Below are 27380 nucleotides of genomic sequence, written 5' to 3'. Positions count from 1 at the left end.
AACAGCAAAAACTCTGTAGGATCTTAGGATATAGTCTGGTGATTGACAAGAAAAAAAAGAGTATGAGTGGATACACAGCAACTAGCAAGCTCAACTCTCTAGAAAGAATTCTAGGAAAAAAAGGCCTCAGTGAGCAGTCCAAATGTGAGTCAGAAGTTGGTAAAGTGGAGCTCATGCAGCAGTCTGTACTCCTCGGGTACTGACTCTGAGGCTTTCTGGTTCTTCATTTGCCCGTAATTCTGAGATTTCTGGGTCCAGGTTTGCAGCAGTTAATAGAACGGAGGGAGAGAGAAGAAAGTCGATTAGAAAACACCCCTCCCCCCAGCAAAGAAATGATTAGATAAGAAAAGCAAATCAAGATAGGGGAAGGCATAGAATATTAAAATTAATTTAGAAAATAGGAAATGTAATTTAAGTCAATAATTCAATATTTCTAAGCTATCATTGGCAGGATTTCTTAAAACTGGTAATATTAGGTACTGATATAAGACTTAAGGGGAAATGGATACTCTTATGCTCCTGCTATACGTGACATTAAAACTTTACTTCTGACCCTTTTGTTTCAGACCATTTCCTGGTATTAAATATAAGGATGTTCATCACAACATTTTTTTGTAATGTAAAACACTATGAATACCTGAATGCCTATTGATGGAATAATGGGTGTATCAATTCTATACTGTAAAATACTATGCATTAAAAATAATGAGGTAGTTTGTATACATTGTCTTAGAAGGAAGTCCACAGCTTATTAAATTAACAAGAAGGCATTCCAGGCAACATAGAATGATACCATTGTCATGTTTCGTTAAAGCTTACACGTACACTTACCTACCACTTGTAGGACTACTCTCTTTGTGATTGTTCCAAGGGATGTTTCTACGTAGCATATGTAAATTCCTTCATCATAAATGGTTAATCTTCTGAAACACAGGGAGGCATTCCCATTGTAAATCTCACCAGGGAAGAGGGATAGCCTGTTTACATATCTGGGATCTTGCGTTTCCAACTGGTCGCGGTCTTTGTAGTATGAGTAAATGTTGGTATCTCGATTCTTCCAGTGAATTACAACATTAGGCCCACTCTCAAATGAGCAAGGGAGAATTACGTCTTCACGTAGTCTTCCAGTGACGATTTGCTCACGCACACTAACGTGACTGGAGGAAGCTACAGAGGATGCATATAAAAACAAGAGCAGCTATGAAGTGAATTAGTGATGGTGCTTATCAAGGGTAATATCAGGGCTACCTAGAACTCGCCTAGGTCAGCAGCCTGATCATGAACAACTATCATCTATCTATCTATCAAGAACCTTTGCTAGTCTAAGTATCAGAAACAAGCCAGGAAGCTCTGTATTTGGGTGTCTGCAATTTTAATCCAGTATCTGTTGGATTCAGTGTAACTATTAGAATTGACAACAGTGTAAAGCATAGAAACCTTGCTTGATGCTTGATCAATAGTCTCATTTCTCCTCTGATCTTGGCCTACACAGTTGCTGGAAATTATATTATATAAATTAAAGATTCCTGTTGATTTTTATCCCTAAATATATACCCTTAATACTTACTACATAATAACAAATTATTAAATAGTTTATTCAGCTTCTAGAGCCAGCAGACTCTTACAGAATAGAAAAATCTTAACTTGGTTGGGTTAGGAAATATTTGGAACATGTAGAAGACAGAGCTGCATTCAGGGATCTGTTGGGAATACGGAGACATTAGTTTCAAGAAACGGCACACATAGGAGTTTAAAAGGGGACATGAACTGACTCGCTTATTTTGGCTTTAGGATAACTCACAGGGTATCCTATGAGTCAGTTCAAATATAGTTAAGAAATATTATTCTAGATATAAATGTAGAAGACCAACCCTCCTAATACATATGTTTACATATGTGTTTGAAGTAAAGTTAAATTGTTAGTCACTCAGTCATGTCTGACTCTGCAACCCCATGGACTGTGTAGCCTGCCAGGATCCTCTGTCCATGGATTTCTCCAGGCAAGAATGCTGGATGGGTAACCATTCCCATCTCCAAGGGATCTTCCCAAACCAGGGATTGAACCTGGGTCTCCTGCACTGCAGGCGAATTCTTTACCAGGGAAGCCCATATGTAGTCAACCTCAGAAGGTGATCTTAAAAGGAAATGGACTCATCACAATCAGATTTTTGCAAAGAAAATATACTTATTATCTCATAATCACTGCAGCTAGTATCTAGTTTTTCTGAACAAAAAGAAAAATAGATCAGGTGCCCTATCTATGAATTTTGTGATATTTGCACTGGAAAGGACATTATTTTACTTATAATGAAGTAAACGCCATTGACCTTGGCCAAAGCCACCTGAGATGGGAGAACTGGGTGTTTATGTGGCCAGGTCACAAAGTCTTTTTCCTTGGCCTCCTCCTCTGAGGCTCTTTCCATTCTGCCATGTCCCACTTTGCCTCAGAGAAACAGTCTATCCAAAGGCTAGAGGAATGTGGCATTAAGCTGAGAGATGTGGAAAGGTGGGAAAGAAAAGGAGTGGTTTTGTTGACTTCTCTAATTGTTCTACTGAACATCTCTAATATTTTATTGGGTAATTAAAAATGCCTGTCATAGGACCTAGCAAAGCTGATAGCACCTTTTGTCGCGTCAAGTACCAAGCTAACACTTAAAAAAAAAAAAAAAAATCAACCAACCAATCAAATTTGCCTTTATACTGATTTTATATCTGGTAGCAGATAACAGATTAGAAAGAGCCTTAAGCAGAGTAGACAGAAGAAAACATGATCTTTAGTCTTCATGCAGACTTCCGCCTGCTTCCTGTTTATTATTAATTGATCTTTTAGAAAAGCTGACAATGTTATGGCTACAGAAGAAACAGCCCCCTTGTACTGTGGCTCATGTTCCTATCTACTGATACAAATAACGAACACCTGGGTATAGTGTAAAGGCGCTTACCTTGAGACCCACACGGAGCTGGTATAAGAGTGAGCAAGAAACACAGCACCGCCTCTGCCTTCATCTCTTCTGGAGATCATATCGCTGACACTACCAAAGGGAAGCAAAACATGCAAGTTACAGATTTTAAGTGCAGACAGGAATTGGAAAAGAAAGAATTAATGTCTCTGCCTATAGGAGAATCATTAAATTAACTCTGGTGCATTCACACAAATAATTCTCCGACAACCATTAAACCTTTAAAATTAAATACTGTAAAAGACAGTTCAGTGGTATGGAAAGAAGCTCTTAATGCTTTAGGAGAAAAATCAGATTACAAGGCAACTTTTAAGTAGCATCAGTTCAGTTCAGTCGCTCAGTTGTGTCTGACTCTTTGCGACCCCATGAATCACAGCACGCCAGGCCTCCCTGTCCATCACAAACTCCAGGAATTTGCCCAAACTCATGCCCATCAAGTCAGTGATGCCATCCAGCCATCTCATCCTCTGTCGTCCCCTTCTCCTCCTGCCCCCAATCCCTCCCAGCATCAGGGCCTTTTCCTAAGTAGCATAGTCCCCTTTTAAAAGCACACACATTTCTGCATGTAGGAGGTCAACAGGACATATCACTGAATGTATAGCAGGATGTTAACTCTGAAGAAGAGGTTTCACATCTAAGGCAGTACCTGCTATATAACAGATTCTGAAAAATGGCGGTTGAATGAATAAAGATTTGGTATACATTAAATGGTGGTTCTCTGGATATTTGAAGAATAAAAACTGTATGATCATCTCAATAAATGCAGAAACAGCTTTTGACAAAATTCAGAATCCATTTATGATAAAAACTCTCCAGAAAGTGGGCATAAAGGAAATAACCACAACATAATAAAGTACGTAGATGGCAAACTCACAGTTAAAATCATACTCAATGGTGAAAAGCTGGAAGCCTTTCCTTTAAGATCATGATGCCCACTCTGGCCACTTTTATTCAAGATACTATTGGAAATTCTAGCCACATCAATCAGACAAGACAAAGAAATAGAATTGAGATCAGAAAGGAAGAAGTAAAACTGTCACTATTTGCTGATGACCTGACATATACATAGAAATTCTAAAGAGGCAACCAGAAAACTACTAGAAGTTGATATAAAATTAATATTCAGAAGTCTGTTGCATTTCTATACACAAATAGTGAACTATCAGAAAGAAATTAAGGGAGGGAACTAAGATGGTGGAGGAAGAGGACGGGGAGACCACTTTCTCCCCTACAAATTCATCGAAAGAACATTTGAACGCTCAGCAAACTCCACAAAACAACTTCTGACCACTAGCAGAGGACATCAGGTGCCCAGAAAAGCAGCCCATCGTCTTCGAAAGGAGGTAGGACAAAATATAAAAGATAGAAAGAGAGACAAAAGAGCTAGGGACAGAGACCCGTCCCGGGAAGGGAGTCGTAATAGAGGAAGTTTCCAAACACCAGGAAACCCTTGCACTGGTGGGTCTGGGGGAAGTTTTCGAATCTCGGAGGGCAACCTAGCTGGGAGGAAAAAATAAATAAAACCCACAGATTACATGCCTAAAAGCAACTCCCAGCAGAAAAGTACCCCAGATGCCCGCATCCGCCACCAGCAAGTGGGGGCGGAACGGAGAGAAGCGGGTGGCATTGCTTAGGGTAAGGACCGGGCCTGAATGCCCTGAGGGCAATCGGAGGGAGCTAACATGAGATAGCAACTTAAACCTTGGGACAGCAAGAGAGAGAAAGAAAATTAACCGGCCCGAACACACTGCGGGCCCGTTTGCAGAACAAAGGGACTGAGCGATCCCAGAGAAGAGCTAGCTGGCTGCGGACCGGCCCATCCCCCATGGGAGGCAGGAGGCAGGGGGAAGGGGAAAGGGGCAAACTCGGCCCCAGACATGGCACCCCTTACCACACACTGCAAACAGGCCTCCAGTTTCTAACCAAAGACTTCCTGAGATTCTGGATGGTCGACATCCACTGGGAGGGTCGCGGCTAGAGGCCAGCTCCCAAGAATAGACACAGGGTGCACCCTACTGACGCATGGAAACTGAGGCTGAGACCGCGGAGGGGAGAAGGCGCACCGCACCCGGGGAGAGTGCATCCGTCAAGCTCCTGGCGGCCTGAGCTGCTCGGGCGGGGAAGGCACAAAACGCCGGCCCAACCGAGTTCGCGCTTTTGTGGGGAACCCAAAAACCTGAATCTGAGTGGCTTAGGCCTGGGAAGTCCACACAACGCAGGGCCCGCTCCCTGGAGAGCAGCCTGGAGCCTGAGCAGTGAGGACGGGGAAAGCACACGCCAGGAGCAGGGGCAAACCCAGTGTGGCCGGAACACTGCGTGTGCGCCCCACACAGGCCGGGGACATTTGTCTGCAGTGCCCCGCCCTCCCCGCAGCGCGACTGAACCAGCGAACCTGAACAAGAGACCACCTCTGCCCACGTGTGTCAGGGCAGAAATTAGACACTGAAGAGACTGGCAAACAGAAGCCAAATAAACAATGGGAACCGCTTCAGAAGGGACCAGTGCAACAGATTTAAATCCCTGTAGTTAACACTGACTACACTGGAAGGGGCCTGTAGATAATAAGAAGTGTAAGCTGGAACGAGGAACTATCTGAAACTGAACCAAACCCACAATGCGCGCAACAGCTCCAGAGAAATTCCTAGATATATTTTTACTACTCTTATTTTTTTTTAATTAACAAAAATTTTTTTCTCTTTCTTTTTTTACTTTTTCTTTTTCTAAGTCCTCTATTACTCCTCTATTACTCCTTAATTTTCATTTTTATAACCCACTATAACCTGGCAAAAAAAAAAAAAAGACCCTATTTTTAAAGCAAACTCCATATATATTTCTTAAATTTTTTTGTGTTTTTGTTTTTTTAATATTGTATCTTTAAGAGTCTAACCTCTGGTCTAGATTTTTAATCTTTGTTTTTCAGTATTTGGTATCAATTTTGGACATTTAAGAATGCAAGCTTCAGTACCCATTTTTACTCAGGAGTGTGATGATTAATCGTTCCCCCTTTTGACTCTCCTTTTTCTCCCCCAGATCACCTCTATTTCCTCCCTCCCCCTTCTCTTCTCAATCCAATTCTGTGAATCTCTGTGGGTCTTCTGGGTTGCAGAGAACACTTAGGGAACAGAGTACAACCTAGATCTGTCTCTCTTCTCTCTTGAATCCCCCTTTTCTCCTCCTGCTCATCTCTATCTCCTTCCTCCCTCTCTTCTTCTTCATGTAACTCTGTGAACCTCTCCAGGTGTCCCTCACTGTGGAGAATCCTTTCACCATTAACCTAGAAGTTTTATTACCAGTGCTGTATAGTTGGATAAGTCTTGAGACTACTGAAAGAATAAGACTGAAATCCGGAGGCAAGAGGCTTAAGCCCAAAACCTGAGAACACCAGAGAACTCCTGACTACAGGGAACATTAATTAATAAGAGATCATCCAAAAGCCTCCATACCTACACTGAAACCAACCACCACCCAAGAGCCAATAAGTTCCAGAACAAGACATACCACGCAAATTCTCCAGCAATACAGGAACATAGCCCTGAGCGTCAATATACAGGCTGCCCAAAGTCACACCTAACACATTGACCCATCTCAAAACTCACTACTGGACACTCCATTGCACTCCAGAGAGAAGAAATCCAGCTCCACTCACCAGAACACCGAAGCAAGCTTCCCTAACCAGGAAACCTTGACAAGCCAAACACCCAGCACCACCCACTGGGAGAAACTTCCACAATAAAAAGGAACCACAGACTACCAGCATACAAAAAAGTCATCCCAAACCCAGCAATCTAAACAAGATGAAAAGGCAGAGAAATACCCAGCAGGTAAAGGAACATGAAAAATGCCCACCAAGCCAAACAAAAGAGGAGGAGATAGGGAATCTACCTGAAAAAGAATTTAGAATAATGATAATAAAAATGATCCAAAATCTTGAAAACAAAATGGAGTTACAGATAAATAACCTGGAGACAAGGATTGAGAAGATGCAAGAAATGTTTAAAAGGACCTAGAAGAAATAAAAGAGTCAATTAAAAATGAATAATGCAATAAATGAGATCAGAAACACTCTGGAGGGAACCAAGAGTAGAATAATGGAGGCAGAAGATGGGATAAGTGAGGTAGAAGATAAAATGGTGGAAATAAATGAAGCAGAGAGGAAAAAAGATAAAAGGAATCAAAAGAAATGAGGACAACCTCAGGGACCTCTGCGACAATGTGAAACGCCCCAACATTCGAATCATAGGAGTCCCAGAAGAAGAAGACAAAATGAAAGGCCATGAGAAGATACTCAAGGAGATAATAGCTGAAAACTTCCTTAAAATGGGGAAGGAAATAGCCACCCAAGTCCAAGAAACCGAGAGAGTCCCAAACAGGATAAACCCAAGGCGAAACACCCAAGACACATATTAGTCAAATTAACAAAGATCAAACACAAAGAACAAATATTAAAAGCAGCAAGGGAGAAACAACAAATAACACACAAGGGGATTCCCATAAGGATAACAGCTGATCTATCAATAGAAACTCTTCAGGCCAGAAGGGAATGGCAGGACATACTTAAAGTTATGAAAGAGAATAACCTACAACCTAGATTACTGTACCCAGCAAGGATCTCATTCAGATATGAAGGAGAATTTAAAAGCTTTACAGACAAGCAAAAGTTGAGAGAATTCAGCACCACCAAACCAGCTCTTCAACAAATGCTAAAGGATCTTCTCTAGACAGGAAATGCAGAAAGGTTGTATAAACGTGAACCCCAAACAACAAAGCAAATGGCAACGGGACCATACCTATCAATAATTACCTTAAATGTAAATGGGTTGAATGCCCCAACCAAAAGACAAAGATTGGCTGAATGGATACAAAGACAAGACCCCTATATATGCTGTCTACAAGAGACCCACCTCAAAACAAGGGACACATACAGACTAAAAGTGAAGGGCTGGAAAAAAATATTTCACACAAACGGACACCAAAAGAAAGCAGGAGTCGCAATTCTCATATCAGATAAAATAGACTTTCAAATAAAGGCTGTTAAAAGAGACAAAGAAGGACACTACTTAATGATCAAAGGATCAATCCAAGAAGAAGATATAACAATTATAAATATATATGCACCTAACATAGGAGCACTGCAATACGTGCGGCAAACACTAACGAGTATGAAAGAGGAAATTAATAGTAACACAATAATAGTGGGAGACTTTAATACCCCACTCACACCTATGGATAGATCAACTAAACAGAAAATTAACAAGGAAACACAAACCTTAAATGACACAATGGTCCAGCTAGACCTAATTGATATCTATAGGACATTTCACCCCAAAACAATCAATTTCACCTTTTTCTCAAGTGCACATGGAACCTTCTCCAGAATAGATCACATCCTGGGCCATAAATCTAGCCTTGGTAAATTCAAAAAAACTGAAATCATTCCAGTCATCTTTTCTGACCACAATGCAGTAAGATTAGGTCTCAATTACAGGAAAAAAAAAACTATTAAAAATTCCAACATATTGAGGCTAAATAACACACTTCTGAATAACCAACAAATCATAGAAGAAATCAAAAAAGAAATCAAAATAAGCATAGAAATGAATGAAAATGAAAACACAACAACTCAAAACCTATGGGACACTGTAAAAGCAGTGCTAAGGGGAAGGTTCATAGCAATACAGGCTTACCTCAAGAAACAAGAAAAAAGTCAAATAAATAACCTAACTCTACACCTAAAGCAACTAGAGAATGAAGAACCCCAGGGTGAGTAGAAGGAAAGAAATCTTAAAAATTAGGGCAGAAATAAATGCAAAAGAAACAAGAGAGACCATAGCAAAAATCAACAAAGCTAAAAGCTGGTTTTTTGAAAAGGTAAATAAAATTGACAAGCCATTAGCCAGACTCATCAAGAAACAAAGAGAGAAGAACCAAATCAACAAAATTAGAAATGAAAATGGAGAGATCACAACAGACAACTCTGAAATACAAAGGATCATAAGAGACTACTACCAGCAGCACTATGCCAATAAAATGGACAACTTGGAAGAAATGGACAAATTCTTAGAAAAGTATACCTTTCCAAAACTGAACCAGGAAGAAATAGAAGATCTTAACAGACCCATCACAAGCACAGAAATCGAAACTGTAATCAGAAATCTTCCAGCAAACAAAAGCCCAGGACCAGATGGCTTCACAGCTGAATTCTACCAAAAATTTAGAGAAGAGCTAACACGTATCTTACTCAAACTCTTCCAGAAAATTGCAGAAGAAGGCAAACTTCCAAACTCATTCTATGAGGCCACCATCACCCTAATTCCAAAACCAGACAAGGTGCCACAAAAAAAGAAAACTACAGGCCAATATCACTGATGAACATAGATGCAAAAATCCTTAACAAAATTCTAGCAAACAGAATCCAACAACATATTAAAAAGATCATACATCATGACCAAGTGGGCTTTATCCCAGGAATGCAAGGATTCTTTAATATCTGCAAATCAATCAATGTAATACTCCACATTAACAAATTGAAAGATAAAAACCATATGATTATCTCAATAGATGCAGAGAAAGCCTTTGACAAAATTCAACACCCATTTATGATAAAAACTCTCCAGAAAGCAGGCATAGAAGGAACATACCTCAACATAATAAAAGCTATATATGACAAACCCACAGCAAACATTATCCTCAATGGTGAAAAATTGAAAGCATTTCCCCTAAAATCAGGAACAAGACAAGGGTACCCACTCTCACCACTACTATTCAACATAGTTTTGGAAGTGTTGGCCACAGCAATCAGAGCAGAAAAAGAAGTAAAAGGAATCCAGATAGGAAAAGAAGAAGTAAAACTCTCACTGTTTGCAGAGGACATGATCCTCTACATAGAAAAACCTAAAGACTCTATCGGAAAATTACTACAGCTAATCAATGAATACAGTAATGTTGCAGGATATAAAATTAACACACGGAAATCCCTTGCATTCCTACACGCTAGCAATGAGAAAATAGAAAGAGAAATTAAGGAAACAATACCATTCACCATTGCAACAAAAAGAATAAAATACTTAGGAGTATATCTACCTAAAGAAACAAAAGACCTATACATAGAAAACTATAAAACACTGATGAAAGAAATCAAAGAGGACACAAACAGATGGAGAAACATACCGTGTTCATGGATTGGAAGAATCAATATTGTCAAAATGGCTATACTACCCAAAGCAACCTATAGATTCAATACAATCCCTATCAAGCTACCAACAGTATTTTTCACAGAACTAGAACAAATAATTTCACAATTTGAATAAAAATACAAAAAACCTCAAATAGCCAAAGCAATCTTGAGAAAGAAGAAAGGAACTGGAGGAATCAACCTGCCTGACTTCAGACTCTACTACAAAGCCACAGTCATCAAGACAGTATGGTACTGGCACAAAGACAGAAATATAGATCAGTGGAACAGAATAGAAAGCCCAGAGATAAATCCACGAACCTATGGACACCTTATCTTTGACAAAGGAGGCAAGGATATACAATGGAAAAAAGACAACCTCTTTAACAAGTGCTGCTGGGAAAACTGGTCAACCACTTGTAAAAGAATGAAACTAGAACACTTTCTAACACCATACACAAAAATAAACTCAAAATGGATTAAAGATCTAAATGTAAGACCAGAAACTATAAAACTCCTAGAGGAGAACATAGGCAAAACACTCTCTGACATTAATCACAGCAGGATCCTCTATGACCCACCTCCCAGAATATTGGAAATAAAAGAAAAATAAACAAATGGGACCTAATGAAACTTAAAAGCTTTTGCACAACACAGGAAACTATAAGCAAGGTGAAAAGACAGCCCTCAGATTGGGAGAAAATAATAGCAAACGAAGCAACAGACAAAGGATTAATCTCAAAAATATACAAGCAACTCCTGAAGCTCAATTCCAGAAAAATAAATGACCCAATCAAAAAATGGGCCAAAGAACTAAAGAGACATTTTTCCAAAGAAGACATACAGATGGCTAACAAACACATGAAAAGATGCTCAACATCACTCATTATCAGAGAAATGCAAATCAAAACCACAATGAGGTACCATTACACGCCAGTCAGGATGGCTGCTATCCAAAAGTCTACAAGCAATAAATGCTGGAGAGGGTGTGGAGAAAAGGGAACCCTCTTACACTGTTGGTGGGAATGCAAACTAGTACAGCCGCTATGGAAAACAGTGTGGAGATTTCTTAAAAAACTGGAATTAGAACTGCCATAATGACCCAGCAATACCACTGCTGGGCATACACACTGAGGAAACCAGATCTGAAAGAGACATGTGCACCCCAATGTTCATCGCAGCACTGTTTTTAATAGCCAGGACATGGAAGCAACCTAGATGCCCATCAGGAGACTAATGGATAAGGAAGCTATGGTACATATACATAATGGAATATTACTCAGCCATTAAAAAGAATTCATTTGAATCAGTTCTAATGAGATGGATGAAACTGGAGCCCATTATACAGAGTGAAGTAAGCCAGAAAGATAAAGACCAATACAGTATACTAACGCATATATATGGAATTTAAAAAGATGGTAATGATAACCCAATATGCAAAACAGAAAAAGAGACACAGATGTACAGACCAGACTTTTGGACTCTGTGGGAGAAGGCGAGGGTGGGATGTTCTGAGAGAATAGCATTGAAACAAGTATACTATCAAAGGTGAAACAGATCACCAGCCCAGGTTGGATGCATGAGACAAGTGCTCAGGGCTGGTGCACTGGGAAGACCCAGAGGGATGGGATGGAGAGGGAGGTGGGAGGGGGGATCGGGATGGGGAACACATGTAAATCCATGGCTGATTCATGTCAATGTATGGCAAAAACCACTACAATACCGTAAAGTAATTAGCCTCCAACTAATAAAAATAAATGAAAAAAAAAAAAAGAAAGAAATTAAGAAAGCCATCCAATTTACCATTGCATCTAAAAGAATAAAATACTTAGGAACAAACCTACCCTAGGAGGTAAAATACCTGTACATGGCAAACTATAAGACACTAATGAAAGAAACTGAAGCTGACACAAACAGATGGAAAGATATACAATGTTCATGGGTGGGAAGAATACTGTTAAAATGACCAAATGACCAAACGCAATCCAGAGTCATTGCAATCCCTGTCAAAATGCTGAGGGCATTTTCACAGAACTAGAACACCTAATTTTAAAATGTGTATGGAAATGCAAAAGACCCTGAATAGCCAAAATAATCTTGAGAAAGAAGAACAGAGCTAGAGACATCATGCTCTGACTTCAGACCATACAGCCATCAAAATAGTATGATACTGGCAGAAAATCAGACACATAGGTCAATGGGACAGATAGAGATCAGAAATAAACCTACACACATATGGTCAATTAAACTATGACAAAGGAAGTAAGAATATACAATGGAGAAAAGACAGACTCTTTAATAAGTGGTGTTGGGAAAACTAGACAGCCGCATGTAAAAGAATGAAATTAGAACATTCTCTAATGTCACACATAAAAATAAACTCAAAATGGATTAAAGATTTAAATATGACCAGAAATCATAAAACTGACAGAAGAAAACATAGGTAGAACACTCTGACATAAATCATAGCAATATTTTTTTAGATATGTCTCCTAAAGCAAAGGAAATAAATGCAAAAATGAACATATGGGACCTAATTAAACTTAAAAACTTTTGCACAGCAAAGGAAACTATTGACAAAATGAAAACACGTATCAAATGGGAGAAAACATTTGCAAGTGATATGACTGATAAGTGATTAATATACAAAATATATTACAACTCATACAACTCAACATCAAAAAACAAAACTCAATTAAAAAATGGGCAGAACTGAACAGACATTTTTCCAAAGAGGTAATGTAGATGGCCAAAAGGCACATGAAAAGATGCTCATCATTGCTAATCATCAGGGACATGCAAATCAAAGCCACAATGAGCTAGCACCTCACACCTGTCAGAATTGCTATCATCAAAAAGAACACAAATAACAAATGTAGATGAGAATGTGGCGAAAAGGGAACCTTTCTACATTGTTGATGGGAATGTAGATTGGTGCAGCCACTGTGAAACCCGTATGGAGATTTCTCAAAAATCTAAAAATAAAACTACCATGAAAAGCGAAAGTGACAGTCTTTCAGTTGTGTCCGACTCTTTGCAACCCCACGGGCTGTACAGTCCATGGAATTCTCCAGGCTAGAATACTGGAATGGGTAGCCTTCCCCTTCTCCAGGGGATCTCCCAACCCAGGGATCGAACCCAGGTCTCCCACGTTGCAGAAGGGCACTTTGCCAGCTGAGCTACCAGGGAAGCCAAAACTACCATGTGACCCACTAATCCACACCTGGGTGTATATTGGAAAAAAGCAAAAACACTAATTTGAAAAGATGCATGTAGCCCAATGTTCATACAGGCGCTATTTATAATTACCAAGATATGGGAGCAACCTGTGTGGCTGTCAACAGATGAATGGATAAAAAAAGATGGGATTTGTGTGTGTATTTCATTGTACACAATGAAAACTACTCAGCCATAAAAAAAGGATGAATTGGCATATGGTTAGACTTGGACGGTATTATGCTAAGTGGAATAAATCAGATGAAGACAGATAAATACCATATGATATAACTTACATGTGGAATCTTAAACTACTGAGTATAATAAAAAAAGAAACAGACTCAGAGAAATAGAGAACAAATTAGTGGTTACCACTAGAGAGATGGAAGGGGAGAAGAAAAAGATGGGGATAGGGGATTAAGAGGTAAAAACTAGTATGAATAAAATAAATAAGCTTCAGGAATATATTTTACAACACAGGGAAATGAGCCAATATTTCATAACAACTATAAATGGAACATAACCTTTAAAAATTGTGAATCAAACCAGTCCTAATGAGATGGATGAAGCTGGAGCCCCTTATACAGAGTGAAGTAAGCCAGAAAGATAAAGAACATTACAGCATACTAACACATATATATGGAATTTAGAAAGATGGTAACGATAACCCTATATGCAAAACAGAAAAAGAAACACAGAAATACAGAACAGACTTTTGAACTCTGTGGGAGAATGTGAGGGTGGGATATTTCAAAAGAACAGCATGTATACTATCTATGGTGAAACAGATCACCAGCCCAGGTGGGATGCATGAGACAAGTGCTCGGGCCTGGTGCACTGGGAAGACCCAGAGGAATCGGGTGGAGAGGGAGCTGGGAGCGGGGATCGGGATGGGGAATACGTGTAGATCCATGGCTGATTCATATCAATGTATGAAAAAACCCACTGAAATGTTGTGAAGTAATTAGCCTCCAACTAATAAAAAAAAAAAAAAAATTGTGAATCACTGTGTTGTACACCTGAAACTTATGTAACATTGTACCTAAACTGTAACTCAATTTAAAATAAAAGATTTTTTTAAAAGATAACAAATAATAAGTGTTGGCAAAGATGTAGAAAAACAGTGAACCCTCATGCACTGTGGGAATGGAAACTGGTGTAGCCACTATGAAAAACAATATGAAGATTCTTTGAAAAATTAAGAATACTACCACATGATCCAGCAATTCCACTGCTGGGTATTTACTGAAAAAAAATGAAAACACCAATTAGAAAAGATACATGGACCCATATGTTGATTGCAACATTATTTACAATAGCCAATATACAAGCAACCTAAGTGCCCATCAATAGATAAATGGATAAAGAAGCTATGATATACATATACAATGGAATATTATTTAGTCGTAAAAAGGATGAAACCTTGCCATTTGTGGCAATATGGATGTAACTAGAGGGTATTAAGGTAATAGAAATAAATATGACAGATATTAAAATATTGTATAATTTCTCACATATGTGGAATCACACCAAAAAAAAAAAAGGTGAACCAAATGAATAAGGTACAGATACAGGGAACAAACAGGCTGTTGCCACAGGGGAAGGGAGTAGGGGGAAGGAAAGATGAACATGAGGGATTTTAAAAGGCACAAAATTCCTGAGACTTCTCTGGTGGCCCAGTGGCTAAGACTCTATGCTGCCAACATAGGCGGCCTGGGTTTGGTCCCTGATCAGGGAACTAAATCCCACATGCCACAACTAAGAGTTTGCATGCCATAACTAGATTCCTCATGCCACAACTATGACATGGAATAGCTAAACAATACTATTTTTTAAAAAAAGAAATGCTTATTTTTAAATAAAAGGTACAAACTTCCTGCTGCAAAATAGTTGAGTCAGGGTATGAAATGTACGTGCGTGCATGCTAAGTCACTTCAGTCGTGTCCAACCCTGTGAGACTCTATGGACTGTAGCCCCCCCAAGCTCCACTGTCCATGGGGATTCTCCATGCAAGAATACTGGAGTGGGTTGCCATGCCCTCCTCCAGGGGATCTTCCCAACTCAGGGATCAAACCCACATCTCTTATGTCTCTTGCATTGGCGGGTGGGTTCTTTACCACCAGCGCCACCTGGGAAGCCTCATGAAATGTACAGTGTGGGGGAAATAGAGTACATAATTATATAATATCTTTGTAATATGACAGATCATAACTAGACTTCTCATGGTGATTATTTTGAAATATATGGAAATATTAAATCACTGTTGTATAACAGGAACCAACATAGTATTGAACTAACATACCATAAAGTAAAGTGTTTGGCAAAGTAAACATGTAAAACAGGAGTAGTTATAAAAATAAGAACTTCATATTTCTTCTTATAGATGTATTTGATTGTATAATGTATGAAAAGATATATATCACAAGGCTTATCTCTTTAATAGTAAGATTAAAAAGAAAGTGAAGTGAAGTTGCTCAGTTGTGTCCGACTCTTTGCGACCCCATGGACTTCCCCCCCACCAGACTCTTCCATCCATGGAATTTTCCAGGCAAGAGTACTGAAGTGGGTTGCCATTTCCTTCTCCAGGGGATCTCCCTGACCCAGGTACTGAACCCTGATCTCCCACATTACAGGCAGACGCTTTACCATTTGAGTCACCAGGGAAGCCCAGTAAGATTAAAAGTAATCATTAAATTCATTTTCTACCATGAATAGATGTAAATATGTAATGATGCATTTCACCTTTATAGGCTATTGAAAAACAATTCAAGATTTAATCAATCTCTTTCAAGCAAGAATTAACTCCATCTTGTTTAATGTAACTTCAGAACATTCCATTTCCACTATTGTACTAAAGGTTCAATTTCCCATTTTCCATGATGACTGCAATACTTTCTACCTTTTCTTGAAACTTCCAGCACCCCCACTTCCCAACCTCCTTTCAGCTGATGTTCTTGATTCATTAATTGAAAGTTGAAGTATTAAGTCACTCAGTTGTGTCCAGCTGTTTGCGACCCCACGGACTATAACCAGTCAGGTTCCTCTGCCCACGGAATTCTCCAGGCAAGAGGAATACTGGGATACTGGGTTGCCTTTCCCTTCTCCAGGGGATCTTCCCAACCCAAGGATTGAACCTGGGTCTCCTACATTGCAGGTAGATTCTTTACCAGCTGAGCCACCGGGGAAGCCCTGATTCATTAATTAGTTAAAATTAACTATGGATGCTCCCTCATCCCCCTAGCATCAATTTAACCAACCCATTAACAGCCGTACACTCTTCTGACTCCCGTCCTCCTCTTATCCAAGTCCAAACCCTTCCCTTTTGCTCTGCATCTCACATCACTTTTTATTTTCAAGACATCTGTCCCTGCAATTACATAACTTTTCTACTCTGTGATCCAATTCTTTTTCTCTACTAGATTGATCCTATGCTCCAATTTATCCCATCTTAAGAACATGAGAAAAAACAATACTCTCCACTGACTCTTGGTTAACTATATACCTACTTCTCAACTCTGTTACCTTCTTAAAATAATTGTCTACATCAGTTCAGTTCAGTCGCTCAGTCGTGTCCAACTCTTTGCGACCCCATGAATCGCAGCACGCCAGGCCTCCCTGTCCATCACAAGCTCCCAGAGTTTACTCAGACTCATGCCCATTGAGTCGGTGATGCCATCCAGCCATCTCATCCTCTGTCGTCCCCTTCTCCTCCTGCCCCCAATCCCTCCCAGCATCAGGGTCTTTTCCAATGAGTCAGCTCTTCGCATGAGGTGGCCAAAGTATTGGAGTTTCAGCTTCAGCATCAGTCCTTCCAAAGAACACCCCCATTTCCCCTTAACATTTCCCCCCAATCCACTCCAGGCTCCTGTTTCCAGGAATTGTCATGAACGGCCCTGTGTCAGCGCCACCAGGCAGCTCTGTGCTGCCCGACCAGGAGATGCGGTTTGCCCTCATCCTGTTCCGTCTCACGGGAGCTCTCAGCATGGCTGTTACCCTCTTTGTATGAAGGAGTCTTCTCTTTGTTTCCAGGCCACCGCAGTCCCCTAGTTTGTCCTTCCTCGTGGCCACTCCTCCTTAGTCCTTTACTAGACCTCCTCCTCTGCTTGCCCTGCTTCTGTGAAAGTACAGGACAGCCTCGGGACTTACGCTTTCTCCATACTCACTCCCTGGGTAAGCCTGTCACCCAACAGACCCAGCTGCTCACTGGTTCAAAATCAGTACCTGAGAGAGAGAGACAAGTGCTGGTAGCAAAGAAACCTGCTTTTAGTTAGAAAGCCATTAATTTGGGAAGAAGGCAGACGCGTATCCCCCCCAAAACCAACTCCGAAGATTCTGCTTGGCCCTGAAAATTTTTAAAGGGAAAACGGGAAGTAACAATCTCAGTTAATTGTTGAGATGGGGTCAGAGGCATCACCATCCGCCACTGCGTGCACTGTGACCCTTATTTAGATGCTATCTTCATACATTTTGTTCACAGATCACTGAGGGGGAAGCTAGGGAAGAGATCTGGTCATCTGTTACTTATTCTTCATTTCTACTCCTTTGATCTACGAAGGAACCGCCAAGTTAGGCAAAAGGTGACAGGACCAAGGGGCTTCCTGCTGGTGTGGTTTCCTACAAAGAGCTGCTTACAAGTCCTTCTGTTTCATGGCTCTGAATGACATTTGTACACCAAGGATTCTTAGATTTATCTACTGAGTCAAGGTCATACATTCAATTGCCCATTTGACCTGTTCACTTAGATGCTTTATAGGCATCACAGAACAAACATGAGCCTTTGGTTTATGCCTCATTCCCTTTGACAGCTGTTGTCTGGTCTACCCTGAACAAAACAACAAAAATTACCCCGTTTCTCCTTCAGTCTTTATCTCAATATCCTCCATGCTGTTTAGTCTAGAAACTGAGAAATCAACTTTGATCCTTCCCTTCCCTCATGTCCCAAATCTACTCTATTAATCGGTCTTTTGTTAATGAAATAAACAAAACTCCATTATTTGTGCACTTCCCTTCAACTCTACCATCACCGTCTACCCCAAGGCCACTATCATCTCTTACGTGGATATCACAAATAGTTATCTGGATGGTTACCACTCTTCTACTCCTGCCTTTTTATAATCTACTGTCAACACAGCCTTCAAGGTCATATCTTAAAAATATAAATAAGTCTACAACAGCCTTCTAATTAAACCACTTCAGTGACTTCCCACCACACTCAGATCAAATTCTTAACCCTAGCCTACCAAGCCTTGGATGGATTCTCTGGCTCCTGGTCCTGCCTGCCTCTCCAGCCTCTCATATAAGAGCCCACAAAATCCATTCCAAAAGACTTGTGAGCACAAACGCTCCAATTCAAGGGTCAGCATGAGCTGAAAATTAGGCCCTTGAGAACTGGTTAATTCATGTCTTTTGGATAAAATGACAAATTGCCATAACCCATTTATCATCTAAGATGAAGTACTATGAATAAAAAAACATACTCAACCTCTTCTACACAAATGCTTGATTTAGCACTTTTGAAATAATTTCAGCATTCAGCTAAGTGAGGCAGTTAATGAGTATTTGGCCCTATTTTTATGCCTAAGTTTTATTTTTAGACATTTATTTTCTTCCCCCAAAGCAGCCGAAATCTTCCACCTTGGATTAAACTGAAGCTCCCCACGTTGCAATCAGCACCCTTACAAAAGGGCTCAAACGTTAGAGGCGCCTTGTTCTGGTACATTGTGGCTGATTTCCAGATGTAGGGGAAGAAGGCAAAGAGAAGCAGCCTCCGGAATGAAACATGGCAAAAATAAATCCAGATGCTGAGACTAATCAAGACAGAAGAAAAAGCTGAAGCCATTCTACAAGCAGAAAATAAAGAGAACAGAATGGCTACCCGTGTGCTCATCTTAATGGCCACAGACCACATTGACTGAGGGTTTTCCTGGTGGCTCAGATGGAAGAGAATCCGCCTGCAATGTGGGAGACCTGGGTGCGATCCCTGGGTTGGGAAGCTCCCCTGGAGAAGGGCATGGCAACCCACTCCAGTATTCTTGCCTGGAGAATCCCATGGACAGAGGAGCCTGGCGGGCTACAGTCCATGGGATCGCCAAGAGTCAGACACGACTGAGGACAGCACAGCACGCTGACTGAGGCCTCCAGCGCTCACTGTGACCACAAACTGTACTTGTGCTCAGGTCTGGTTCTCAGCCCGCACATCAGGAACATTCAAGATGTTGGCCTAGATGTGACCAGACGCACACAGAAGGCCAGTTGTCTTGTTCAATAAACAAGAATGTGTCACATGATTTGCATCATGCTAGTTCGCATCATGGATTCCTCCAGGAAAAACGGACTCCAGGGAGCTGCACTCTCTTCTGCATTGTTTTAAATTCAGTGCCTCTCACAATGCTCAGGGCACTGTGCCAATTTGGGAAAGAAGTCATAATAAAGGAAAACTCTCTGTAGCATCCTAGGGATTTCTCCTTAGCATCCACTTAGATTTTTAAAAGGATTGACTTTGTTTAGATAGAAAAAAGAACAAAAGAACAATTTTAGGATTACCCACTCTTTACTCAAAAGAAATCTCCCTTGATGTTTTATAGTGAAAATCCTCCACTTGAGGATTTACATATTGGGTTGAAATTTTGGATCTCTACATGTACTGTCTTTGCTTCAAGCTCATCTTTTGAGTACGGGGTGCAGGTAGGTGTAGGGAGTAGCCCTTGGTTCGTTTGGAAACCAGGTTAAAAGTGTGTTCAGCACATCTGGGAGGGAGGTGAAGAGGTGCCGCTGCAGAGCAACAAGCGTGAAGGAAAAGTGAAAGAAGGAAGGAAGGAGAGCAGGCATTAGGCGGTGAGGCCCTACTGGCCTCAGCTTTAGAACAGGACACAGGGCCACTCGCTCACGCATAAGGGACACTCTCCAGGCCTCCTCTACAGAACCACAGCACCTCGGGACAATCCACCAGAGGAAGACAGCAAAAGAGATTCATCGATAGATTTTCTCCGTAGGCAAATTTTCCCCATGGGGCTTTAACCCCCATGCCCTTCCTGCTCCCCTCGGGGCACCACTCAGGAAGCCAGACCTCACGCCTCCCAGTCTCATACTTTGAACACTGAAATATGGGGCGAAGGGAACCACCATCCCTGGGAGTCCCCCTAGGTCATGTTTGGACCCTGTAACAGGGGCAGCTCTCACTGTGGAGGCATCAGTGGGGCACGTGCTGCAGTTGGCCTCCCCAGGGGAGGCTGCTGATGTTTTGGAGGCAGTGGCATTGGGGGTGGGGCTCTCTTTGTCCAACCAGTTGAAGGCTCAGGAAACAGGCGAGGCCAAGAAAATCTAGGGAGGCTCATAAATCAGGCCCAATAAAAGTAGCTATTTCAAAAATGCCACATATTTAATATCTGATATTTTATATGTTAGCACAGCTTCCCTGATGGCTTCATGGTAAAGGACCTGTCTGCCAATGCAGGAGACACGAGTTCAGTGGGTCAGGAAGGTCCCCTGGAGAAGGAAGTAACAATCCACTCCGGAATTCTCGCCTGGGAAATCCCATGGACAGAGCAGCACGGCGGCCTGCAGTCCAGGGGGTCACACAGAATCAGACGCAACTTAGCAACAAACAACAAGAGCGACAAGACCACTTGGCCTTTGCTCAGGCCCCCTGGGATCGCGTCCGACCATTCAGTTTTCACGCACACGTTGCTCAGTTGGTACCACCTGCTCACATCACTGCAGCCTTTCCAGAGGCCGCCCGTAGATGACGGAGGCTGTGGTCTGGGACTCACACCCCTTCCCTACCTGGTGCCCTAGTGGTGGCTTCCAGGCAAGAGCCACGCTGTGGCCCAGAGCCCCACTGTGGGAACAAGGCTGAGACGCCGCCTAAAGCTCCATCCTTGCTCAGTGTCTTCTGTCCCATCCTGCCTCCCACACTTCCTCACAGGTTTCTTTTGAAAACACCCCCTCTTGTCCACTTGTCCACAAACCCCCATCTCCAAAGGGTTTGCTCTCCCAGAAGTGGAGCTCTAGACAAAGCACGTGTTAGGGAAACCGCACTACGCCAAAGGGGCCAGGGCACTTACTAACCTTCAGGGACCGTTTTCCAGGTCAGAATTCTATCATGGGATGGTTCTTCTTGCCAAAAGTGTAGATTATAAATCCTCCTCGGTTGTGCTCTATACAAGAGAGAATATAGCTGGATAGAGTGGAGTCTTTTGTTTTTAGCAAGAAGGCTGCAAACCCAGGACAACAGGCGAAACAAAAAGCAGGGTTAACAAGGCAGACAGCAGCTGTTTCATCCGTCACATAAAGATGGTAAGCAATGGAACAAGACTCCATTAAGTGAGTTTTGAACATGCGCAGACGTAAGTCCACGGACTTCTTGGAAATAGTCACCTCTTCCTCTTCAACAGACCCTGAATAGATGTCCATGACACATCGCATACCTTGGGGAGCCAGCTGGCTGGGCCAGCGCACTTCAGCTCCCTGCAGTTCAGAACGTATGTTGCCATCGCTAAATAAGCTAACTATTATTAACTATTTAACTATTATTAACTATTTAACTAACTAACTAATTAACTATTATGTTAACTGATTACATGGGAGGACAAGACATACTTGGTGTTTCTCCAACGACTAAGTTAAATAAGATGAATGCTTCGGAGAGGCTAAATAAAGCACAAAAAAGGAGGCAAGAAAATTCAGCCGTTTGGATTAGGTGTGGGAGAGTCAACAGAGAAAGACTGAAAGCAGACTGTAAAGCTCTAGGAGGAGCTGGATTCTCTTCAACAATCTGAATACAAAGTTCTCCAGCTGCTTTCAAGAAACAAAAACTGGAAATATCAGATAGTGAATTACTGACTAGTTTGTGTAAAAAAGTTAATATAGAAGATCAAACAGGGGTCCCATCTCAGAGCAAGGCCTGGGTGCCCTCCACTCAAAAAATCTAGAAAATGAATGGACAGCAGTGTATTTTAACTTAAAAAAAATTTTTTTTAAATATGCAGTTTGGGTATCTCACTTCTTTTTAACCATACTAACTGCTGGGGTTGATGATGTCAGATGTAAGGAATTCAACTAAATAATGAAAGCTCTAAAATGACACTGTGGCTTCTCACCTCAGACAGTGTGAGATGATGTTTTTATATCAGAGGGGCGGCGACAGCACCCGGAGGTCAGAGAGTCTGGGCGAATCAGTAGAAGGCTTCCTTCCGAATGTTGGTTTAGGTTGATCACCGAAGTCTGCTATCAGAAGCCCACTCCAGGATGGTCATGGTTGTCATATTTAAATATCCTACTGTGTGGAATATTCAGTATTCCTCAGGATGAAATGAAGTATTCTAACTCAGGCCCTGTGTCACTCTTTCCAACACAGAAGTAAAGAACTCCTCTTCGTATCTACCTGTCAGGGTGTCAGGGTTGAGTGACCTGTAATGAATATCAGCATATCCAGGATCTGGTGTGAAGAAGAGGTGAAGCCCAATCCTGACCAGACTCTTAGCTGCCCGTGTTACTAACACCGTCGCCCCAGAACCACACCCCGCTCCTCCTTCCCGTAAACCCACAGAAGCCCACACCTCACCGCACGCGCTGGCTGTGTTCTCAGCGCAGGAATGAGGGTGTCACTTGCGTCGGCTGATTCAGCTTTTGAAGTGGGATGAAGGGGCCCCTGTATCTTATTACCGCCTCACTGTAACAGTAAGTGTCTGTGTGCACCGAGATGGCGCCACCTGCTTCCCCACCAGATGCCAGAGGACCGTACGAGGGTTGAAGAGAGGCGGCACCCAGTTCCAGGAAGAAGCCCGCGTATCCCCAGAAAACCAATGCACCTGCCTCCCTCTCATTAGTCCTGCCCTTAAAATCTCACCTTAATTGTCCCCCAGGCAAGAAGTTATTTGTGAACAAAGTTTCTGCTTCTGCATTCTCTGGCCACTGAATAGAGCTTGTGCTGCTTGAATCTCAGATTTGATTTTGTTTTTTGACTATGTGAAGCTAAATGGAAAAAGAATGCTTCTGAGTGAGGGAGGGACCCCTGGTTGGGCTCGGGTCCAAGCAGGGGTCCATATGACCTAATTGGGCAAGACTGATGTTCTGGTAAGGGATGACTGGCAATGTGCTGCCCGCTGGCAGGGACTTGTGGCCTGGTGTGCCTGAATGGGTGGCTTTCAGTCCTTAGAGTGTAAAGCTGTGGCTCACCCGACTAGCTGGCGCAGAAGGAAAGAAGGAGACTGCGGGCTTAGTTCTGTGTGCACGGCTCCGCGGGCCATTGCCAAAGTACAGTGGTCATCAGGCTGGCTTTGTACCCATAAGCTCTCTGTACATCTCAGAGTCAATCCTGCCGAACAACTTTTGTTTGTAAAGCTCTATTGCTTCAGCCCTATCTTTTCCTCACAAGCCATTTCTAAATTAAAGTCAGAAACGTTAAAATTCCGAGGAACAAAAGAAAGTGAAATACCTCAAATTTATCCTTACCTTTTAGGTAACAGGACTAGATCTTTCTTTGTAAGGAAACCCAGTGATCCAGGAAGCCTATCATCTTTTTTTGCCATTAAAACACACAATTTGAACATCTCTCCTACATATCACAGGACCTTAAGTCAGACAGTCCCTAATCGCAAAAGCTTAAGTCTGGTACCAAAAAATGGATGGATTATATAAATAAATAAATCCAAATACACAGATACAGGCAGCACGAAGGAATCCCCCGCCCAGGTGCAATGGAAGGACAGAGGGAAAATACTGGCGCTTAAGAGGCAGCAGTGTTTTCAGAAAAGCTTCTTGAAGCATCAGTTTTGAAAGACAAGGAGAAACCGGCCTGTAAGGAGGAGGATAGGGAAGTGGAAGAGGGAAGACATTCTTGGCAGACAATAGAAGAAAGATGCAATTGCAAGGGGACACAGCAACCAAACAGGCCACACAAAGATGAAGTGCTGGAAAGGTCCGCAAGGGCCCAGTCTCGACCACTGCAATCCATCCTAAGGGGATGGAGAGGCAATGAGGACGTGAGATTTGTGTTCTAGAAGATGAATAAAAGAAGCCAGCTTGTAAGCATCCAACAAGTAGATGCGACAGAAGACAATTTAAAAGCAAGCAGTGTGAAATGGATAAAGTGGACGGGACACTGTGCCAGCCACGAGTCCCATTTCTCTCTCTTGCCAACTGAACCCCTTCTCTGCCCAGCCCTGCGCAGGATGCGGCCACTTCCAGTTAAAAGGAGAGCTGAGAAAGGGCTCAGAAAAGATGAATGAGGTGACCACCACAACTCAGCATGGGTTAGGAGTCCTCTGTATTTGGAAAAGGAGAAACGAGGGGTGACCACTGTGAAGAGCGGGCCTATGTCAGCCAGTCAGAACTTCCCAACTTCCTTGCAAACTGCAAGTCCGACAGCTAACCATGCTTACCTCACTATTGAGTACTGCACTCCAATTATATGTTTGTATGTCCACCTTTTCCTCCTCCTTGCTCTGAGACTAAAAGAAGACTAAAGGGTGGCCAGCCTCCTGAACTTCTTTGTATCCAAAATTAACTACTAAAATCAAGCTGCAAAAATAAATATTGCTACTTTTTTGGACAATGGAACATAAACAAGAGTCTGTTCGGAGAATTTCTATGGAATCCTTGTAACAGGAATAGATGCAAGAGCAGAACTTCATCGAAAACCCCTCCTTTCTCTATATTCTGAGCATTGATGTGATGCCTGGAGCTTCAGCAGCCACCCTGCAAATGTGAGGAAACACATAGGAGGACTAAAAAGTCAACAAAATAAGAATAACAGAGCAGGAGGATGGGAAGAATCTGGGTTTGAAACAGTATTTTCAAGTCCCTATACTTGCCTGTTATGGATTTTCTATCTTTAGATTTCCTATTAATTAAGTTTAAGTTGCTGTTAGTTAGGTCTTCCAATGTCTCTGAACATTCCAAAGTGACACAAAATAAAAACAGCTTTTTTTCAACCTGATGAAGAGCTGCTGACACAGGAAGCGGGCTCTGTTTTTGTCTAAAGAAAGAAGCCTGTTCTCCCACCACAACAAAATACTCAAAGAATCTGTGTTATGTCTTACTTAACAGAGTAAAGTTAGACATATGCATTTTCTTGCGAATGGTGACAAAACCACTTTTAATCTTGAAGTTAAAACAAACATTAGTTATGAGCCATTGGAACTTTGTAGTAAGTTTAATATGCCTTCTGTTTTTTTTTTTAATAGGAATAGATTTCTAATAGTAGAACCCCGTTAACCTTAAAATTCCTGTTTCTTTTTAGTGTCAACATTAAAAGGAAAATACTGATTCTCAACTGAAGCTTTATCTTGCAAATAATGGAAGCTTTCTGTTATACAACTAGGAAGAGTTTGCCTGGCTATTTTACTCTCTAGGGTTCCTGTTTCTCCTTATTTCTTTCAATTTGAAAGGAGTAGATACTTGTTTTCAAGAAACCTTTAAAAATAAGATTATAAAACAGTAAACTAACTTCATAGTGTATGATACAACAAGAACATGAGTATTTATAGAAAGAATACACTGGACACATGACATAATTATATGTACTTCATCTCATAAGTTTATTGTTCAATTTGTAGAGTTAAGAGTAAACAGGGGACAATATAGAAGCTGTAAGTTGGTCTTTCGACTTTTCAAATGCAGAGTACATGCATTTGACTCATCCGGGCACATGAGTATATTGGTCCCTCACGGACCAAGCTGACCAGGTAATGTGATGACTGAGACAGATCTGGATATTAAATGATGCCTGTGGCAATTTCTACTAAGAGAATTGCAATAAAAGCTCCTAGGTTTTGAAGAAAGGCTTTGCTTCCTTTAGCAAGAGATATTTCTTTCAGCAATTGTGTCTAGGAGGATCAGATAACACAGAGTTTCTGAAGAAGATACTTGAGTTTTAGACTCTACAGATCAGAGATCCAGTATCTACCACAATGTAAAAACAAGGCTGAGTGCACCTCCCAGCATTCCATCAGGCTCTGAAAGAATAAATTGCACATGCAGATTGTTTACCTGCCCACACAGCCTACCACACTGCTGTCTCATCCTCAGCCAGAGCTCACGGCCTCAAAGGGGCTTCCCTTAACAAGCTGCTGAGTACCAAGGATGGCTGGCTTCCCAGGCGACGCTAGCAATGAAGAGCCCACCTGCCAACGCAGGAGACATAAGAGTCGTGGGTTTGCTTGATCCCCGAGTTGGGAAGATCCCCTGGAGCAGAGCATGGCACCCACTCCAGTGTTCTTGCCTAAAGAATCCCGTGGACAGAGGAGCCTGGCGGGCTACCGTCCAGAGGGTCACAAAGAATCAATTACCACTGAGGAGACCAAGGATGCACACACACACCAAGGCTGGTTTTGCAGGAGGAGAGCTACTGTCCCCTGTGAGCAGGCTCTGTAGGTTTAGAGCATCTGACAGGTAAGCCTGGAGGACGAGGGAGTCAGGGAAATCTCCAGTTCGGCAGGACATTGAGTGGTGCCTGATGTAGCTGTGGCTGAACGAAGATGAGGCTCTAAGCCAGGCTCTGTACCACTTTTCGGACTTGTTGGTCAAGGCGATGGAAGAAGGCTGATTGGAAGACTGAGGAAAGGATGAGAATACAGAACATTAGGAATGGATCCAGAGCATGAGACTGATCAGAGTCTACTGAGCAAGCTTGAAAAAAGAGGCCGAGGTTAGCTCAGAAACCAAGGCCAGGGACGAATTCAAATGTAACTCCCCATTTTATGTTCCCTATCACTGAAGTCGTTAACCTTTTAACACAGTGGAGTGGTCTCTAAGAACCTAGCTCGGCAATCTCTTGGAAGTTACTCGACATAGCTGCTTGGCAGAGTACTGGTTAGGCTCCGAACCGCGTGCTAAATAAGGCACTGTCTCCTCATAGTTACAAGATGTGGCTCTAAGAACCAGAGTGAGGGGAACTGATGTGTCTAAAAATGACTGCTGATTATCCCACTCTCACATTTTAAACTCACTGTCCCTTTAAGGTCCATTCATCCTTTCTTTTAATACTTAAGGGAAGAATGTTTTTTTACCATGGGAGACAGTTTGGTTCTTCT

At 41.8% G+C, this 27380-nt stretch overlaps 1 protein-coding gene across 22 annotated transcripts in view; it reads right to left on the bottom strand.

Moving 5' to 3' along the window:
* The window catches only part of HHLA2 (HHLA2 member of B7 family), a 112101-nt gene that overhangs the window by 13888 nt on the left and 70833 nt on the right, over positions 1 to 27380 (bottom strand). For 13 of the 22 annotated variants that reach the window (XM_061134333.1, XM_061134335.1, XM_061134334.1 and 10 more), the window contains 2 exons: positions 2943 to 3032; positions 832 to 1167 (listed from right to left, as the gene is read on the bottom strand). In XM_061134333.1, the coding sequence (XP_060990316.1) occupies positions 832 to 1167; positions 2943 to 3006 (400 nt within the window). In that variant the 5' untranslated portion in view covers positions 3007 to 3032. Of the gene's footprint in view, positions 1 to 831; positions 1168 to 2942; positions 3033 to 21414; positions 21504 to 22445; positions 22700 to 26667; positions 26902 to 27380 lie in introns of those variants that run through there. The other 9 variants (XM_061134322.1, XM_061134319.1, XM_061134328.1 and 6 more) reach the window with 3 other exon arrangements.

This window comes from Dama dama, chromosome 31 (genome assembly GCF_033118175.1).
Source record: "Dama dama isolate Ldn47 chromosome 31, ASM3311817v1, whole genome shotgun sequence".
NCBI classification, from domain to species: Eukaryota; Metazoa; Chordata; class Mammalia; order Artiodactyla; family Cervidae; genus Dama; species Dama dama.
Note: the sequence above shows the minus strand (reverse complement) of the source record. Positions and strands in the feature narration are given on the sequence as shown.